At 45.7% G+C, this 20,998-nt stretch overlaps 2 protein-coding genes across 2 annotated transcripts in view; one reads left to right on the top strand and one right to left on the bottom strand.

Moving 5' to 3' along the window:
* The first annotated feature begins 4,026 nt into the window (after window positions 1-4,026).
* LOC119456012 (protein GVQW3-like) lies at window positions 4,027-4,554 on the top strand. The gene has a single exon (XM_037717601.1). It carries the CDS (start codon window positions 4,027-4,029, stop codon window positions 4,552-4,554), a length of 528 nt encoding a protein of 175 aa, XP_037573529.1.
* A 1,285-nt stretch (window positions 4,555-5,839) lies between these two features.
* Window positions 5,840-20,998, bottom strand: part of LOC119457502 (insulin-degrading enzyme-like) — a 157,329-nt gene continuing 142,170 nt past the window's right edge. The window contains exons 25-27 of the mRNA XM_037719091.2: window positions 19,932-19,993; window positions 10,693-10,791; window positions 5,840-6,021 (exon numbers count right to left, since the gene is read on the bottom strand). Of these exons, the coding sequence (XP_037575019.1) occupies window positions 5,905-6,021; window positions 10,693-10,791; window positions 19,932-19,993 (278 nt within the window). The 3' untranslated portion in view covers window positions 5,840-5,904. The remainder of the gene's footprint in view (window positions 6,022-10,692; window positions 10,792-19,931; window positions 19,994-20,998) is intronic.

Here is a 20,998-nt window from a genome sequence, read left to right as displayed (position 1 = left end):
ACTTGTAGATTAAGAACTTGCTTCACTTTGTTCTGCATAGAAAAAAAAGAATAAACTTCATGCAATCAAAAGAACACTGTCCCTTATGTTCTTGCAATTTTCAAATGTGGTGACAGAATGCCATGGGTGTTAATATAGTACTGAATTTATAATCTCGACAAACTAGGCACACATTTCGGCCTTCTATACAGCGCTCGATCGTGCCTGCCTGTCTCCGCCTTCATTGTAGTATTGTTTGCGCAACATCAGCTCGACATCGACCGACAAGAACAAACTCCCTTGTAAAATGTGGTTTAATATGCTTGCTTAAAAGGTTAATTAGTGTACTTCAGCTAATTAGCAGCTTTTCCGTCACTATTTCTTGAATAAAAGCTGTAAGCCTTAATTAAATAAAGCAACATGGTAAAATGAGCGCTAGCCCCTTGAACCTCTTACCCCCCCCCCCCCCCCCTCCCCCGCGTTCTGGTAAAATAGCCCCCCCCAAGATCAAAATTCTGGATAAACCCCTGGGCTTACCATATGACGAAGAACACGCAATTAATTTAGATGCAGAGTGGAACATCTTCCGATGCTTGAAGGAGGATTTGACATCCACAGCATTTTTATCTTCCCTTCTCGTTGTTCCCCACTTCATCATTATGTTTCCCAAGTTGCAAGATGTTGTCGGTCATATTTTGTTGCTACCAATCACCACAGCCACCGTCGACCGCTCCTTTTCGACCCTCAACTGGGTTTTGCCGTCAGAAAGAAGCCGCCTTCTCCCTAACCACGTGAATGAGCTGCTGAGCATCGCCATTGAAGGCCCGGAACTGCCAGACGTCTGAGATGCCACTGACAATGACCGACGCATTTTTCTAGATTTTATCTCGAAAGTGGTGGGGTGTTACAGCAAGAAACCCATGCTAATGTAACTGTTCCGAATGTGGTTGAGAATGTGTACATACCGTATAGACTCGTGTAAGGGCCGCATCTTTTTTTAACAAATCTGACAAGGTGCCGCCCTTACACGGGACTGAAAGGTTCGGTCCCGTGTAAGGGCCGCTACTAGATCACTCTAGATACTTGATGCCACTACTAGATGGCGAGAGCCATCAAGTAACGGCATGCAGAAGTACACAGCGTGCGAAAATTCGCCGATGCAGGCGCGTGGCATCAGGGCACTGAACGCGATTGCTTCTCCGTTGGAATTTTTTGTCTCCAAATTTTGGGCTGCCAAATTGGAGGTGGGGCCCTTACACGGGTGCAGCCCTTACACTAGTCTATATGGTATATCAGTGGCGGTTTAGTTTTATTTGTACAAATGACATTGATGCTCACTTCTTGGTTCATAATTCTTTTATTAGTTTAGTTATGCAGTGAATGGTCGGGATGTGCCAAGTGTCTGTTCTTGTACATAATCAACCAGTTATGTGTAGCAGCTGTAAATTCACATCTTGATATGTCAATGTCATGCATATCGTCATGGCCGATATCGAAGGTCCCATATACACCTTGAGCGTGTGCCTACAGTGTTTAGCATATATTCGACTTCCTGGTGTCTGTGCTTAATTAAGAGTTAATATGTTATGCCTAGTGCACAAGCGCGCATGTTTTACAGCATTTTCCACGTCAGCGTTCCGTGAGTGGGGTTGAGCAGCTAGCTTTTGTAGGTTTTATTGCAAGTAGTCTGAACTGCCACGTAGTTTCTCGACACTTTTTATGTAGTTGTTTTTTAATTTTGTCTGTTCAGAAATCAGACTTTCGTCCTTGTGAAAAGTGAAGTAACTGTTCGATCTTTGTCACGAGTGTTGGAGTCAAGAACACAAATAAAAAATAAAGATGACTACCGCTCCTAGCTCCTCCATTCTCTATGCCCCTCCCATAAAAATTTAGACACCCTCCTAATTTCAATTCCTGGGGAAACCCCTGCCACATGCTACACCTGAGCGACTTATAGTAAGAACCGGGCCTCCCATGTCTTTGATAGCAGTGACTCCAGGATTGCCTGCGTAACAATCAAGATTGCGGACAACACATTGTGCACTGCAGTCAAGTTCGGCCCTTGGGAACCTTTTATCTCCGGGATCGGCCCGTTTACTCTGCGAGAGACGGATCCCAAACCCGGGTGAAGAGGCAAAGAAAGCTTCACTTAAAAAAAAACTTGCTTAGTTTACAATTTGTCTCAGTGCCGGTAGGCCACTGGTTCGACCCATGAACCAGACTACACAAACTTTTTTGAAAAGTGAGCATACGTAGGGTTGTTTGTTTTTGGGTAAAACCCGATTTTACCAGATTTTTACACCGCGAACATGTTTCAGGAGAATCGGGTTACACCCAATTCTCAGTGTAAGCTGTTACGTGTAACAGTGCTATGTGTAACGTGTAACAGTGTTACGTATAACAGTGTAAGCTGTTATGGGCTCATTCCAATAGCCGTTTCGCTTCGCGATGGTGTCGGCCGCGGATGGCGTCCGCCGCCGTAACAGCTATCGGCGCAAATGCAAAAAAAGTACTCGGTTCCCGCCGGGATTGAGCCCGCGCCCGCTGCGTGGGAGCCAGATGCTCTAACACTGAGTCACGCAAGCCCTTGCTATCGGGCAGCGGAAAAATGCCCTATAAACGCTCCCTAGGCAGATGCGCAGGCGCAGCGACCCGAGCCTCCGCCAGTATGGTGGCACCATCTAGGTAAGGCACCTACAAATGCGGCGTGCGCAGGCACAGACGATGAGATGTGATTCAGATGAGGCGCGCAATCAAAAAAAAAAAAATGCGATCCCCAGGCTCCGCCAGTATGGTGGCGCCACCTAGTTAAGGTGCCTGCAAGCGCAGCGTGACCGACATGTAAGTTGCAGTGGTAAGGCTTGATCGGGCTCAGCAAAACTGCTGTGCAGAGAGCATTACAAGCCGCACCTCGCTGTCGACGCCGGGTGGATAGTTCAGGTCGTTCTCATCAAAACGAGGCGAAGAGATTGCCATGAAGACCCTGTTGTGCGTGGTGCCCAAATTGGAGCTACTCTTGAGCCACTCCACCAGCTTACGCTGTGACTGTGCTGCGGGTGCCGCGCAGGCCTACGACATTTTTTTCTCTTTTCTTCTTTTTTAAAACGTTGCACAAAGTTTGCAGTGCACACGTGCTTGCTACCCTGCTTCAGGACAACGAAGTTCGATCCTGTTGGCTTAAGTGAACTGCAGTGACCTATAGTTCATTTCACAAGATGCGTGCAGCACTGTGGATGCTACACGGCTCACAACCAACCGCCCAACGGTTGTCAACAATATAAGGCACTGACATTGTTGTGCCTAGCTAATGGAAGCTGTCTCGTATGGAAACCAACATGTTGTGCATGTAGACGATAATATATGTTAAAAAGATGTGTAAAAATTCGATGACTAGCTTTTCGTGAATAAAATGTTTCATTTCCTTGAACTTGTCAATGCTCTTTACTGTCATTTTGACCTATTAATTTCCAAACAAATGCCTCACTTTGGAGTATCTGCTAGAAAACACTGACTTCCCACCAATAACCAGCTTGAAACAGATCCCTAGTTTTAATGTGTTAGCGTCAAGGAGCTCGTGATACCCTCCAATAAAAAAAAATTTAATGTACATTTGTACACTTTAACCTGAAAAAGCCCTAATATTGGAATGGCTCCACAAACACCGGATTTCTCCCCGATTATTAGCTTGAAAAATAGCCCTAGATTTTTACCCCCCGCCCCCCCCCCCCGAATTAAAAAAATATATAAACAGTGAAAACGAGCAACCCTAATTATATGTGCATGCACAATGTTCATGTTGTATGTGGTTTATCCCGTGCAACATGCACTTACAGATGTGTACAAGGTCTGTTAGAAAAACATCCGACCTTATTTTCTTTTTTGCGGACACCTGATGGATATGAATCAAGCACACTTTCATCAGCCGACCTTGAACCTTCATGCGAATGCGGAAATTTTTTTTCGCCCGCCGATAGCGTCAGTCGCTGGAACAGAGCGTTTTAGTGATGTAGCGCAGTGCTCTCGTCGGTTTTTTTTATAGCAAGAAAAATGACGGAGCGACTGGAGCAGCGCTACAGCATCAAATTTTGCCAGAAACTGGGTGGCAGTCAAGTGGAAACCATTTGGAAGATTCAGACGGCTTTCGGTGACGATGCTATGAGCAGCACACAGATTAAGAAGTGGTACAACCTCTTTAAAGACGGCCGCACATCGGTGGAGAGTGAGCCACGCTCCGGTCGGCCATCAACATGCCGAAATGACCAGGTCATTGTCGAAGTGAATGCTTTGGTGATGCGGGACTGTCGTGCGACTATCCGAGAAATTGCGAAAGAGGTGGGCATCAGCACTTTTTCTGCACATTCCATTATGATTGAAGATTTGGCCATGAAGAGAGTTGCGGCAAAATTCATGCCGAAGCTTCTCACGGTGGAGCAAGAGCAATGCCGTGTTGAAGTCTCACAGGACATGCTGGATTCCACAAACAATGAACCCAACTTCATGAACACCATAATCACTGGTGACGAGTCTTGGTATGACGGGTATGACCTGGAACGTGTATCTCGTGTACGGGTATGACCCGGAAACCAAATCCCAGTCGTCACAGTGGAAGCATTCCACATCACCAAGACCAAAGAAGGCCTGCCAAGTGCGCAGCAACGTCAAAGTAATGCTGACTGCTTTCTTTGACTCCCGCGATGTGGTACACTATACAAGTACGCACCACAGGGTGAAACAATCACCAAAGAGTTACAGGGATGTCCTCCGTCGCCTATGTGATGCTGTGCGGCGCAAGAGACCACTCCGGAGTTGTGGTCAACAGGAAATTGGCGCATCCATCACGACAATGCTCCTGCGCATTCCTCGCACTTGATTCAGACATTTTTGGCGAAAAACCAGACTCCTGTAGTTCAACAGGCGCCTTACTCTCCTGGTATGGCCCCCTGCGACTTCTGGCTGTTTTCCAAAATCAAGAGGCCATTGAAAGGAGCACGATTTCAGACAAGAGAGGACATTATGGCTGCAACGACAGCTGAGCTAAACTCCATTCCGAAAGAGGCCTTCTTGGAATGCTTCCAACAATGGCAGCACCGCTGGGAGAAGTGTGTGGAGCCCCAAGGAGACTATTTTGAGAGTGATTAGGTTTCCAACGCTCCAGTTATGCCATTTTTTTTCTTCGTCCAAAGGTCGGATACTTTTCTAACAGACCTCGTATATGATTATATTGCTAGTACCAAGCATAATGCAAATGTGGCTTCATCTCTTTCGTCCCTCGCTACTGGTAGAGTCAAACATGCGATATCTGCATGACACGTGCGATGCTGCACCAACTGAGTTACTGCAATGGCTATCCGTCCATTTACCTTGGTATTTGCATTACCAGAGTAGTGATTTTACTTTAACAATTTGTGATTATGAATTTCTCTTGTGCATGCCATGGCTTTGAGATTACCATTAACCACGTCGCATAGCAACAATTTACCTATAAAAAGTTAGCTCGTGCATATTCTAGATGACGACGAAGAATGAAGTTACAGGACACGTTCATCGCTGAAATCCTCTGTGCACATCTCTCATTGTGCTGTAGCGCATTTCTATAAGGTCAAGCATGTCGTGTCACATGATTCAACACATTTTAATGCTGAATAAAACTTCCACTTGCTCTGCAACGTCCACCACGGTGGCTGAGGGATGCATTTGTCACTGAAATCTGCAGCGCGTCTTTTGAAGTAATGCAGCATTTCGCCTAGCTGGCTCCAGAAAGCTTCGTGTATGCCGATTCCCACAGTGCGTGGCATCTGCGCAATTTTTATTGACAAATTGTACTTATGCTAAAGACACTTAAGAGCATGTTAACACAATATCAAGGCACAACCTTTTTATTGATAAAAATCTTGCCATACATCTGCAAATTCCTTTTGCCACTGGCTATAACTTCGATTTAGCTCCAGTCTGAGGTGGCTGCACATTGATACATGCCTTTGGTAATGGGTACAAGCCCATGCTCCTTTTGAACTCTGTGATGTTCTTTATCCACATGGGTCCCTGCAAGAGTTAACACATCACAATCCACATTAATTTGCTGATAACCATGAATCATGCTCATAAATAGCTGATGTAGAAACACTACCACTCCCCAAAGTCAAAAGTGACCAAAGTGGTCACCAGGGTTGCATATCTCTGGTAATGTAATGTCAAGCTATTCACAAGGCTGCGCAAGCTACCATTTGTAAGCTGCCTACAGTCAGCCACCCGGATTTTAAGAGATTCCTTAACAGCCATTGAAGGGCTCAAGAAGGTTCGTGAGACAATATACAGTCTTAGTTGCAATACAGGTACAATGGATTCAAGGCCATGCTGTGAACCATCACAACATTGCTGCTGACCAGAATGTACACAACCCATCTCCACCCCCCTATAGCCTCAGTCTCTCACCTTGCTTGCCACCTGTAAAAATTCTCTCTGGCCGGACACATGCGCTCATGGGTCTGCTTCCTTGTTGTCACATTACTAGGGAAGCTGTTCTCGAGAGTCAGTGGTCCGGGATGGCCCTTACACTGGCTTTCACCTGTACGTGGAACTGGCTGCACTTTCCACTGAATGCATGTCCCAACTGTTCCCCTCCAGTGACAGAAGCAAAAGCGTGCCACTTTACTATACCTGTCCAGCCTTACAACCAGAATGCCCCCATCTCCTTCTGCAAGCCAGCCACAGCTACACGACACGTCTATCTATGACTGCTAGGTACATGACAACCGACACCACATAAGACTGAATTTATACACAACACAGACCCTACAGCACCCATATAACAAATATGAAACATTGGGCTGTACGACAAGCCTTCATCTAAAAAAAAGTTTAGTTTAGGCTTTGCAATACCAGGCAAGAGAAAATTGCTAAAATCGGTGAAATACTATAACTGTTTTCCCAAAATTTTACCCAGTTCAGTTGGACCAAGGCTATTAAATAAAAAAACCAGATGCAAAGTAGTATGCAAATGAAGCTGAAAAGCATTGTTCATTTTAATTTATGTAATGACTAATTTTCAAACACTAATGGCTTATTTTTAAATATCTCTTTAAATGCAACACTTTCCATGCAATAAGGTGAACGTACAAAAAAACCTACTATCACTTTGTTTCCATCTAGACAGTTCTTGTAGCTGAAGTTTTCTTAACCCAAGAGAAAGTGCACAAGCTAGATTTTAAAATAATGATGTGTTATGCTAAAAGGGGGCACTGACAGAATTCTTGGCTCGCTTTTTTGCTTAATACATAGCAGTTGGCACATTAATCATGGCATGAGTCCTCAGCTGCTTTAGCATGCAAAAAATAATTAAAAAAGAACTGCCAAGAAGGGAAAAAAAGTTAACAATTCATGGGGTTTCCAATCCCCAAGATGCACAGTGACATCCCATGGTGAAGGGCTCCGCTTTAATTTCGACACCCTGTGGCTCTTTTAACCTTTTCGGTTTCTTTCGCTATCATGCGTATTCGAATTGATCGCCAATGATCAATGATGTTGATAGAGGATTTCAGCACATTGAAACCAACATCTCAGATACATGACGCTATCTACAGTGTAGATCGCTTATAACGTAAGTCGCCGGAGTCGCGAATATCTGCACTATGACCAAAGCAACAATTTTCAAGGCCCGCACATATGCAAAACATGTGCGCCGAGCTGCCACGCGTATGCGACAGTCGAGGAATGTGGCTAGAATGTTTGCATTCACTTTACAGTCGAATCTCGTTAATTCGAACCAAATAACGCAGCGGCGCCTCCGACCGACATTGCGCTGGCACCGCCATATAGAGTAAAAGCTTAGGAGAGATCCCTCAATGTCGCGTGCGAACAAAATAAAAGGAAAAAAAAAAAAAAACACGGCGGAAATTTCACTCTCTCTCAAATGGCAAGGTCGCTGATTCTGCGTTGCGCCGGAACATGCGTGTACGTGCCGACGTCTCAGCGACGCTACCGTAGCCACGCGTAGAAAATGGCAGTGCTTCCTCTACTTTCTAGTTGCGTGTTGACCTTGCACACTGCGGCTACGGCGCAGAGGGAAGCAGCGGCGCTGTCCCAGGTCGGCCAACGACTGCTTCCCGATAACGGCAGAAAACGAAACTTCGGGGAGCTGGCGCCGGGCTGGCTGGAGCGGCGGCGGGCGCGCACGGTGACAGTCGAAAGTGAGGGAGCTATGAGGGTGGGCAAGGGGAGCCACCGAAGCGGCGGAGTTGCCGAGGTGAAATCCGCTTTCCTGCCGCCCTCCTCCCTCACATTCCACGGTCTCCGCGTGCGCCCTTCGCCGTGCCGTGCCGGCGCCGCCCGCTCCCTGAAGTTTCGTTTATTGCGTGTATCGTGAAGCGAGAGTTGGCCGGCATTGGCAGTTTCCTGGCCCTCGCTCGCTATGCGCGCCGTGATATTTCACGACTCGATTCGCACTCAAGATTCCGGTTTCAGCCTCACTGGCTGTTTGTTCGCACCACGTGCCCTTCTCCTCCACTTCGTCTCTCTTTCTTCCTCGAGCATTCCTTGGGGCGCCCGTTTGAGGGGACTGACTTCCCTACGCCTAGGCAGCCACACTGTAACCGGTATTTCGTTTCCCGCAACTGCACTATAAGTGATACGTGTATACATAGAGTGCTATGGGGAAATTAACGGGAGTCTGAAAAGACCGCACTATATCCGGTCCTGCACTATAAGCGGTTACGTTATAAGTGGTCTATACTGTAGTAGGATTCCCAGGAAAAGGACTGGGAATAAGTTTTAGTTTTGTTTCTCTAGCATAACTGTGATTTCTGCCACAACTTTTGTTAAACTGAAGCATGTGTGTTGTGGGTAAAAGTTGCGTGGCGTTTGACCTTTGTTGCTCCTGTGGAAAAAAAAAAAAAATCATGCAGGTCGTGCTTGCAGCACAGAAACAATTTTGTGATCAGGGTGCCAACAGTAAGTCGGAGAATGACATTACACCATCAGATTTACGATCTCAAAGTATTGAAGGGTGACAATTGCATTACAATATCTGCAGCTGTCTGCCAGTAAGTTTAGTTTCGACTCTGAGCAGTTTTACTCATTCCAAGTGCACTTCACAAAGTCTGCCGCATCTCAAACATGCAGAACTTCGCATTTTCACAATGTTTAGAACAGTTTAAGTATGAGAGAGGTGTCAACTTTGGCCAAATGTTCAAAATTGAGCCCATAAGCACAACAGTGAAGATTGCAAAGGTATTCCTACTTAAAAACCAGCACTGAAACTTCAACACCAATCCTGGGAGATGCAGAAGAAGCAGAACTGCAAGCTGTGCTATCTAGAACATAAAGTCGAACACAAAACAGACATCTGTTGCCACAAATGCAGTCTACCTTTGCCTCACAAAGTTGAACTGCTTTACTGCCTCGCATGGGCACTGGAAAGGCTCACCTTTTTGTGTTTTGTGCCCAAAGAACAGTTGTGTACCAATTATTTCACTAAGTGTTATTGGAACATTTATCTGTGAGATGTATAATCTAAATTTCTTCTGATATTTTTTTAGGTACATGCATTTTTATAGTTTTTTTTTATTGCGAACACAATAATGCCTGCATCACAAGTTTTCTTTAATTTTATTATTAAAGATTTCTTTCTTGTCATTGCTAAAGTATTGCCTAAGGCAACAAACAAATCTTTTTCTTATACACCTGCAATGTAAGTGGTTTATGACACAATGCAATCATTGGCATGGGGTGTGGCCTGAGACTACAACACTGGGCTAAGCTGCACTTAAGTGGTTTATGACACAATGTAACCATCAGCCGGGATCACCATGACATGGCTTGCGGCCCACAAAGCCAAGCCATTCACTTGCTGTGAATGATGAGTTTTGAATTGGTCACATTGAAGGATGACACTTATTTGCAATGCGCTCGAGCAATTGTGGATATAAAAAAGGATTACTGGGTCAATAGCCACCTACTAAATTAGAGGAGAAGTGACAACATTTTTGAACCCTTTCAGTAAAGAGCTTTGCCCCCCCCCCCCCCATTAGAAATTACAAAAAAAAAAGAAACCTCTGCTACATTCTCCTAATAGCTAAGCTAGCTTCTCAACATTGCTTTGCTACACAATAAATGACCGAATCAGCCATCACTGAACTAAGGAGAGCCTGAGTGCTCAGCAGTGCTTGACAACTTTACATGGTGTTACCACGCAAACCTCATAGACACCTTTCATACCAATAATGGGGAAACACAGCTTTCAAACTGTTTGCAAAATTTATATAAAATTTGGAGTATTTTTTGGCAACAGTATATGTCTATGTACCAAATTTAATCCCATTGTGTTCTTATAAGTTATGGCTTGTTCACCTAGCAGTCTCACTATGGAACTGCAATTGGTCACACTCAGTTGAAGTGAATTCTAAATTAAATTCAATGTGACTGAGTTTAGACATACTATCGTGTTTGGCACTGAAAACAGACTGGCACAATGCATAGATCACGTGGTGTCAGTCATGTCTGAAAAGTATTACACTGGTGTGCACCATGAGAACAGCTGAAAATTGGACCAATGACCAACACACTTTTCTCGGAGGAGCCACTTGGCCTGCCAGCAAGATAACATCCCATGTACGGCATGTCCGTGTCGCAGATAAAGCCAAGCGTAATGAAACCAGCACATTAACTTCATATAAAGTCACTGTCAGCAAAAAGCGACCTACTACCAAAGCTACATACATTAGTTGGGCTTGTATCTGCAGTGGTGTCGCCCTGACCACTGCACTTGATGTGTACGGACAGTTTCTTTCTGTATGGTGCTCCAGCAGCAACATGCTCCTAAAAAATAAAAAATAAAGGGGGTGCATGAGTTACATACTCTACAAGAAAGTTTCTTGCTGAGCTGGTGCCCAGTATATTGAGTGCCTAACAGTATGGTGGCTATACAGTGCAGTGAACTGAGCAGAATAAACATGGGGAAGAATTTCACAGAAATGAAAGGGGTCACTGTCAGTGCCACACCTTAAACATCAACGTGCGAAATTATTCAGTGCTGACATTAAATAAAGTGGCAAATACAGGGTTTGTACAGTGTTCGACTCAAAATTTAAGGGCAATTGAAGGATTTAAATGATTCTGCAGGCTAAAATTAAAGGAAAAAGAAAAACTCAGTTCATACTTACAGTTAAACCTGCTTATAACAAACCTCTATATAACGAATTCCTGGATATAACAAAGTTTTTCTATTCGCCGCCGTTACTCCATAGACGCACGTGTATTTGAGATCTCTATGTAATGAAGTGGCAGCGGGAGACCCCCTCGAAATAACTACTGCTTATCGCAACCGCTGTGGACGAAACCGCGGCCGTTATCGACTCGACGGCGACCTTACGGTTCACAAGGCAGGCGGCCGATGCACGCACCAAGTCAAAACGAAACTACCGTTTGCTGCAACAAGTGCGCACAAAACCGCGGTCGTTATCGACGCGATCATGGATGGCAACTACGCAGTTGTGAAGGTACGCAGCCGACACGTGTACCGAGTGAAACTAAAACTACTGTTTGCCGCAACAGCTGCGGATTAAACTGTGGTGGCTATCGACACGATTATAGATGGCGACTATGCACTTATGAAGGCACATGATTAGCCGCCAATGCGGTGTTACGCGCTGCGATTAACACAAGAATAAAGGATTTGAGGGCCCAATTAGGACACGAAGCGTTCCGGCATTGCTGTCAGTTATGTATCGCGTGCGATTGCCACTGAGGACCATAGCGATGCGGATTGCGCCACTTCGTTTTTGCACGCTAGCGCCGTTTTTGCTCTTTTGCGCGCATCCAAAACGGTGCTCCCAGCATTAATTTTTTTTATTTCTCCAACGTATACGTCAGTGCACACGCTATCAGCACCTACCCTATCTACAAACGGGAGAAATGCGCATGGTGGTAAGTTACGGCTGCCGAGATTCAAGTGCGAAAGCTTAGGCGCGCTGTCCATGGCTGCCCGATTTCGGAGGTTGGGTGGCTACAAGCTGCTTCCGCATTTATTGCGCTGTTCGCGCGTTGCCGTTATACACTGTGATGTGTTTTTTGACACTCGGGCATGGGTAATGGAGGTTCTGTGGATCGAGCGCATCTCGTGTTCGCCGTTTTAGGCACTTGACGAGCGCGGGACCACGGATAATTTATAAGTGGCTCGGGGAGCCCCGAGCAGGGGCCTGCGGAACCCACTTTGAGAACCCATGCCGCGTTAGAATCGAGTACGACCCTAAATTTGCGCTACGATATCGCCATTTCCATTTTAATATGGCCGCCTCCTATGCACTTTGAGCCTAGCTCCCGTAGCTTCGACCATGTGCTGTAATACGTGTGCTTAGGCATTAGTCTACCAATTTAGTTAAACAGCGAATGTTTACAAGCTTATACGGCCGATAAATCTACTATCCTTACTTCGTATAGCTTTCTGCTAATTTGAATTGATGCTTCACCTTTCGGGCGAAACTGGGACTTTTTTGTTCATTGCAACTTTAGTTTATTGGGAGTAAATCTTGAGCGATAGTTGTATTTCTGTATGAAAGCATGAGGTGCATGGTACTGTAAAGGATTTTTTTTCCCCTCTCTTTTGGTCACGGAAAACGGGTGTGCATTATGGTAAGCGTTTCTTTTTCAAATTTTCATGCCGAACCTGCATATAACGAAATCCTTTTTATAACGAAGTTTTTCGGGAATTTGTCAATTTCGTTATATCCAGGTTTAACTGTAGAAACTAATATATATTCAAATCCCTTTCTTAGCTGCAATTTTTTTGCAGCTAAGCAGTCACTGGGCCTCTTCGATTATGCAATCCCGGACTGTTCACAAACTGTCCGCGGCTTCCGGTCTGACTAGCCCTGACAGAAGAGCGTGTCTAAGTCACGTGAACCAGCTGTCAGGGACTTGTCCGAGATTTCGGTCGAAGCACCGCAACCGGAAGTCACTCTCCTGGCTGCCGTCGTCTGCTCTTTGGTACTCGTAGATAGGCCCCTACCCAGTGTTTTCATTAGCATGGCATCCGAAATGGTGCAGTCTCAGAGGCCACGTCACCGACACAACCATAAAGCTTGCACAGTGGAATGTATCCTGAGCACGTAGAAAGTGTTCACAAAGTGCAGTTTACGTCACGCTAGCTAGCCCATTGCCTGAGAAATTTAAGTGGAATTCCCACACGGATATAAGCAAAATTGTGGTGGTGGTGAAAACTTATTTATTGGCTCTAAAATTGCTGCGGAGAGACTCTGAAATCATGGTCATGCCACGTTGCTGTTCATGCAGAACGCACCCACTGACATCCTCAAAGGTCGCGAGACTGCCTGCTAATTAAAGGCCCGACGCGTGTCTAGGAGAGAGCACGTGTACACCGTCTACAAAACATGCATGTCAAAAATCAAACGCTCGAACTTGGTAACAGAAGGGATCAACAAATATGTCAACAGCAATCCACGAAGCTCCTATTGTATACCACCCCAGCTACCGGCATGAAACAGCCACATGCAATACGCTTCCTTGCACTCCAGTTTCACTTACCTGAAACGCAAAATTTACCTGCTTACTGCGTTTATAGCAATGAGCATGACAGATTTCGCGAAAGACATTAAGAAAAACAAGCATGTGCACCTGATCGCTGTGCTTCTCTCTTTAAAAAAACACAAAGACTAAAGCTACAGCAATTACACGGCTCGTGAAAAACTTGCATGATCGCAAACAACGCACTGATGTAACAGAAGCGATAACTCAATGCACAGTAGTTGCCATCTGGAGCGCGCAAAGTACGCAGAAGTGCACGGCATCTTTCACAACATGGCGTCAAACACCGTGCGCATCTTTTTAAGACAGCCATTGTCTGCTAGCTACTTGTGCTTGTCCGAGCAAACACCTGCTGACAGCTCCAACAGTCCGCGGGCAGTCCGGAACTTCCGGTCCGTGAAAAAACGAACGTGGTTCTGACAACTCTCGGACTAGTGGGTGGAGCTTCGGAAGCTGTCTGAGCAAAATCGAATGCGGCACAGCAGTCCCAAGCAGTCTAGGACTGTCAGGGACTGATAATCGAAGAGGCCCACTGATTGGTCATGTGCTTCAAGTACTTCAGGTGGCTTTTCAAAGCCTACTTGCCCATCGTAGTGACGTCAGTTGCCTTCAGGCACATGAACACATTTTGCTCGATGATTGAACCTCCATATAACAAATGTGGATATAAGAAATTATCGAATATGAAGTAAACATGAAATTTGTTTGGTCATGCTGTATTTCGGCAGAGTATTCTCCAGCTATAACGAAATCGAAAATGTGCGATCTGACACGGTATTGGCTATAGAAAAGCAAATTTTTGCTTGCACGTGCCTCAAATACATATTCTCGTAGGAAGAATGTCAAATACACTTGCTAACCGATTTTTTAGGTGCCTGATCTTTCATACCTGTATAATTTCTGTGGCACCGTCACCTAGGGCCTAGTACAATGTATAACGGCAATAGCAAAAATTTTGGACCCCATACGGTGTTTCGGTCATGAACCTCATAGGTGATGTCGCAGGCATGGCGGCCATGAACAAAGTTGCCGTAATGTCAACTGGCTGCTTATAATGCGTAATACGTAGACCGAGTAGGCGATTGTTGGCGGTACAGAAGTTCGAAGAGAGTTCATTTTCACAATAAACAGCGTACAACTAAGCACACCTCCCTGGGGAACACCGTTTTCCTGCACAAAGATTCGAGAAAGTCTGTTTCCTATCCTCACCCGGAACTTTCGATCGGAGAGGTAGCTCTGTATGACTTGGAGCATGTTTCCGTTTATCCCATATGCGTTCAAATCTTGCACTATGCCATACCGCCATGCTGTGTTGTATGCCTTTTCGAGATCAAAGAATACAGAAAGGCAGTACTGATTATGGACAAAGGCGTCTCGTATGTACAATTCAAGGAGGACCATGTTGTCGGTTGTTGATCTACCTGCACGGAAGCCGGCTTGGAGCGTATCTAGTATACCATTGTATTCTAAAAAGTGTATAATACGGCGATTCATGATTTTTTCAAAAATTTTGCATAAGCAACTTGTTAAAGCTATCGGCCGATAATTTTCAACCATGGAGGGATCCTTGCCTTGTTTGAGGATCGGTATAACGATTGCCTCTTTCCAACTGTTGGGCAAACATCCAGCATCAAAAATTTTGTTAAAAAGGCCCAGCAAACACTCAAGCGTCTGCTTCGGCAGTTTCCTTAGCATGTCGTAACTGATCTGGTCCTTACCCGGAGCTGAACTTCGGCAACTGTTTAGGGCGATGTTCAGTTCGTGCATTGTTATAGTGCTGTTATAGCCCTCTCGACTTCGTTTATCGCAAAAAAATTATCGCTCAGCCTGTTTTTTGTGCGCTAAAAACTCTTTCGTATAATGAAGTGAACTAGAAATACTTTCAAAATGCTCACCTAGAGTGTCAGCTTGTTGTTCTAGTGTGTCGCCAAGATTATTTACTAATGGGAGTGGGCTAGGAGCTTGGCACTTAAGCCTTCGCACCCTCGCATAGACCTTCTTTTTATCTGCATATGAGGTTATGTGCGACAGATAGTTTCTCCAGCTTTCTCTCTTGGCCTCACGTCGGATGTGCCTTCCACTAGCCTTTGCTCGCTTGAAAGCGATTAGATTTTCTGTGTTAGGGTAACGCGAAAGCTTACCCCACGCTTTATTTTGCCTCTTTTTAGCTATTTCACACTCGCGGTTCCACCATGGCTTGGTGTTAGCACGAGTGCGTCCTGTTTGCGGTATGCACTCTTGGGCCGCGTTTAATATGTGTTCCGTGAGATATGCATTCATTTCCTCAATTTCTAAGTGTATGATTGAGTCATATGAGAGAATGGAGAGTTCTTTAAATTTCTCCCAATTTGCAGCGCTAAATTTCCATTTTTTCGGGTAGACAAGAGGATCGAGCGTATCTGCAGTGGTCAACATTAGCGGAAAATGGTCACTTCCGTATGGATTTTTTATGACCTTGCATTCTAGATATGGCAGTAGTGATAAGGAACCTATAGCAAGGTCAACTGAAGAAAATGTATGGTGTGCCGAGCTATAAAATGTAGGTTCCTTTCCGTTAAAAAGACACGCACCAGTTGAAATAAGAAATTTTTCTATGAGACGTCCTCTCGAGTCGCAACGTGGGTCGCCCCAAAGGGGACTGTGGGCGTTCAGGTCACCAAGGATTATGTAGGGTTCGTTAAGTTGGTCTATCAGGTTCTCAAACTCAACCATGGTTAGATGGTGATTAGGAGGGATGTATAAAGAGCAAACCGTTACCAACTTGTTAAAAAGTATGGCACGGATTGCTACGGCTTCAAGAGATGTCTGAATATTTAGGTGTTGACAAGCAACTGATTTGTCTGTAATTATAGCCACTCCACCTGAGGGGGCAAGGCAGTTAGCTCGGTCTTTTCGATATACTACAAACTGTTTTAGAAAATTTGTGTGGCAGGGTCTTAAGTGTGTTTCCTGAACACAGAACACTTTTGCTTGGAATTCAGATAAGAGTTCTTTTACATCATCTAGATTATAAATAAGTCCTCTGACATTCCATTGTAATATTTGTACAGCCATTGTGGCTGGGATAAGTGGTTCTGTGTTCAAGATTGCACAGCTATGTTACTGGACCTTTCACGGGCGCAGTAACTCTTGTGATTTTTCCTGTCCTGGCGCGCTCTAACGAGGCACGCCGATCCTTCGGCGCCGTTGACACCGAAGGGTCTGGGGTTACCTCCATCGCCTCCTGTGAGGCGCTGGACGCCCGCGCGGGCGGCAGTGTGCCACGCGCCACGGGCCTCGACTCTCGCGGGGTTTTGGGAGTCACTGACTCAGCGGTCAGCTTCCCTTTTCTCGGGTCAGGTGAGGCAGCGCTAGCTGCTCCCACCAAGGGGGCAGGTGGCGAGACTGCCAGCTCACAGCTCGTGATCTTAGCAGCCGCCTTAGGCCGGGGTGGCGCAGCCCCCTGACGCGCCACTTCGGCATACGTTGTGTGCTGAACAAAGGAAAGACGCTTACGCGCTTCCTTGAAAGAAATGTTTTGTTTGACCTTGAGCGCAAGGATTTCTTTTTCTTGTTTCCATTTGGGACATGACCGCGAGTAGGCGGCGTGTCCTCCATTACAGTTAGCACAGTGAAGTTCGCGTTGACAATCATCTGCAGGGTGGTCATTTGCTGCACATTTAGCACACGTCAACCGACCACGGCAGCTCTGTGAGCCGTGGCCAAACCTTTGACATTTAAAACATCGACGGGGATTCGGTATATATGGTCTCACACGGATCTTCATATACCCTGTCTCAATGGTCTCTGGTAGGTTGCTCATGGCGAAGGTCAAAATTAGGTGCTTTGTTGGTATTTCTTTGTTATCCCGTCTCAATTTGATTCTCTGTACATTTATTACATCTTGCTCCTTCCATCCTTCAAGAAGTTCTGTTTCAGATAGTTCCAAAAGGTCTTGATCAGATATTACTCCACGGACTGTGTTAAGTGAACGGTGAGGAGAAATAGAGACAGGGTTGCCTCCAATCATCTTGAGGTTAGACAGCTTGCTGTGCTGTGTTTTATCACTCAGCTCAAGCAGCAAGTCGCCACTAGCCATCTTCGTTACTTTGTAGCCTGGCCCTATTGCTTCAGTGAGAGACTTTGACACAAGAAATGGTGAGATTGTACGAACAGTCTTGTCTGGATTTTCACAGTGCACAACGTGGAATTTCGGGAACGTTTCTTTAGGTTGAACGAAAAAGTTGAACGCTGCATCGGTGCGTCCCCTTTTGTGAGGGAGACGATCAGGTAGTGGAGGATAGCTTGATCCCATAATATGTAGCATTATGTTCAGCAGTGATGCCTGCCACCCACCACCGAGCCCAACAAGGGGACGTGACGACATAGCAAGGACAAGTTGTGTACAGGTCAGCAGTACATCATTGCTATAACCAAATATGCTGTAATCTAGGTTGATTACCCACACAAGGTTAACCCTTGCGGCCCAGAAATTTGGAAGTGAGAAGAAGTGACTAGAAGACAGGAAAGATGTAAAAGTGAGAGAGAAAGACAAAAGGTCGGAGAGGGGGACAGGAAAAGGCGACTACCGATTTCCCCCGGGTGGGTCAGTCCGGGGGTGCCGTCTACGTGAAGCCGAGGCCAAAGAGGTGTGTTGCCTCCGCCGGGGGCCATAAAGGTCCAAACACCCGGCTTCGGCTCAACCTCCAGGATCCCCTTTTCCCCGGACACGGCTAAGCCACGCACGGTTAAGCGCGGGAGGGTCCAACCCTCGTGTGCTCGGGTACGTGGTGGCGCAACTCACCAAACGCCTGCTTGCGCAGACGCCCCTGCAGGGCATAAAGGTCATGTTCAATAGCCTGGCAAGAGAAGGAAACTTTTGACCTCAAAACTTGACCTGCCAAAACTATTACCTTTACTCACAGTATCTCTAGTAGCCGCCAAGCCCACCATAACCTCACGTCACTACAAGGATGAGGTCGACATCATGAGGTCGGAACCTTTGCACTAATGCATGCCTACAGTGTAATAGTTTACCAAGGTGATAGAAGGGCTTGGTGCACTGTCTACCGAGACAGCAATAATCAGAATGAAGAACTGAATGCTCGTCCACAGCATAAACAGTATGCTGCAGCAGGGCCAAGGCTCCTGAAAGAACAACGTGCAGCCACTGCACTAGGCTCGTGTTGTGATTCATGTAGCATGAGAAGTAGGAGAGCAAAGGCCCCATATGCCCAACTCCAAGCAGGCACTCAGCAGTTCAGAAACACAGTGGTGTGGGTTAGCTAAGCACTCAGGAGGGAGCCCAAAAGGCAGCTCTCAGGAGGAGCTAAAAGGAAGAGACCAACTGGTGCCCATCTTAGTCCTGTGCTCTTGCACATGTGACCCGAGTAAGGAAGGAAAAGCATGGATAGTGTGAGAGGTATGCACTAGCCATGTCCACCATATTACTGTGGCAACAGCAGCTCCTGGATCTTGAGCTTGGCAAATGACAAGTGTGGCTGGTGGACAAAGTGTGGGAAAGCCCCCCCCCCCCCCCCCCCATCCACCGCCGAGAGCCAAATGGAGGCTGAATGGTGGCTAGCAACATGCAATAAGAGTCACTCTGGAGACTGCATTTGTGTGCCTTACACAGCAGCGGTGATGTGTGCAACCGTCTGAGGTTTCAAGCTAAAAAAGGACGAAAAGTTCAATGCAGTTTGCAGCAACATGCCACAGCAACACAACTTCCAAGATTTGTGACGCTGCTATATTGACCTTTGAAGGCTGCTGTTCATGCTTTAACCACAAGATATCTGAAAATTTATATTTTAAATATCTCACAAAGTATAACCCCTTCAGTCACGAATTATGATAGACTTTCGATAAATGTATGAAATTTACAAATATTTATGCCAAGGTACTGCATGCTCCATTGAAAGCAAATCTAGGTAGTGGAAGGACTCCTTGTGCATATTATGATGACTCATTATAATTATAGAGTTATCGAATATCTGCTTAGTGATCAGTCAGTCATACTACGTTTCTTCATAAAATAAATTTAGTAAACCGCTCGAATTACATACACAATTTAATTATTCGCTGCAAGCATTAGTAGAAAGGAAAAAAAGTTATTTCACAGCTGCTACCAAACCGCTTCACGTCGAACAGCCCGTCAAACACGGTAGTGCCTTCACCAAAGCGGTCGTCTATAGTGACACATTGCACTCAGAAATAAAATGGAGGTGCGTTAGGGTAAGCGGAATTTTCAAGTTACTATAAGCTTAATGTTCGCGATCTATTCCTTGACACCACTGCAGAGAAATTGCGAAAATAAGTCGCGTACACAAATGTGTACGCCGTGACTGAAGGGGTTAAATTTAACAACACTGCACTGAAATGGTTATTTGTTAAATGCAAGTTGGGAAGAGTTGCAGGAGAGATGAGTGAACACATACCTTGAAGAATGTAAGCAAATCAGCTTTTGTCAATGCTTCCAGGCAGGCCACTTCAATCTTGTCTGCGAGAGTTGAAAATTGCAAACTGTAAACTAATGGCCTTGTGCAAGACCGATGGTGACACTACAAAAGATACTCAAGTAACAGAGCCGTTATGCGTCTCTCGTTGATTTTCTTGAGAGACACATTTCAATGGCATTTTTAGCGCTGTCCTTCACTCGCCTAGCGCCACTTGACATGAAAATTGTAGAATTGGAAAAAACTCAAACTTCAACTCGCAACTCTGAAACTCTGCAATAAAAAGTGATATCACAGTTCTGCAAGCCATCGTAAACATTGTAATACAGTGCAGACCACTTATAACGTAAGTCGCCGGAGTCATGAATATCTGCACTACAAGCGGTACCGCACTATAACCAAAACAACGATTTTCAAGCCCTGCACGTATGCAAAACATGTAGACCAAGCAGCCACGCCTATCCGAGAATCGAAGCGTGCGACTGGGAGTTTTGCATCCGTTTAAATTTACGAACGTTAATTGAAAGGTTAATGTCCAAGTACCCACGATCTTCGCATGAAGCAGAGAAAGTAATAATTAAAAAAAAAAAAAGACTCAGTTTTGCCCGAAAGGCGAAGAATAAATTGCGATAGCAAATTAGTAGAGAGCTATAAGGAGTAGGGATAGTAGTTTTATCAGCTGTATAAACTTGACACATTCGCTTACTAACTGAATTAACAAGTGTGGCGTCAACGTGCACAAGCAAACATGAATAGACTCGATGACCGCAGACAACCACTGTCAAAACGCGGGCGTGGGGAAACACGGCCGCTGCAGCTAGCGAAGGTTCATGTGGTCAATCGCTTCAACGGAAACTGAACGGCGTAAGCACGCAGCGCATAGAAAGGTCAGAGCTGTGTGGAGATGGCTTTCAAGATACGGTGCGTGCGACAACACCGACAGCCAGCACAGGCGCGAATGCATTTGTTGGCAGAGTAAAAGCCGACCCCCCCCCCCCCCCCCTCACTCCCTCCCCGCTTTGCTCCTTTCGCGCGGGAGATTGCGTCGC

Source organism: Dermacentor silvarum, chromosome 1, assembly GCF_013339745.2.
Source record: "Dermacentor silvarum isolate Dsil-2018 chromosome 1, BIME_Dsil_1.4, whole genome shotgun sequence".
In the NCBI taxonomy this organism is placed as follows: domain Eukaryota; kingdom Metazoa; phylum Arthropoda; class Arachnida; order Ixodida; family Ixodidae; genus Dermacentor; species Dermacentor silvarum.
Note: the sequence above shows the minus strand (reverse complement) of the source record. Positions and strands in the feature narration are given on the sequence as shown.

Excerpts from the sequence above, each read along its gene's own strand:
- LOC119456012 (XM_037717601.1), top strand. The coding sequence starts at position 4,027 with ATGACGGAGCGACTGGAGCAGCGCTACAGCATCAAATTTTGCCAGAAA.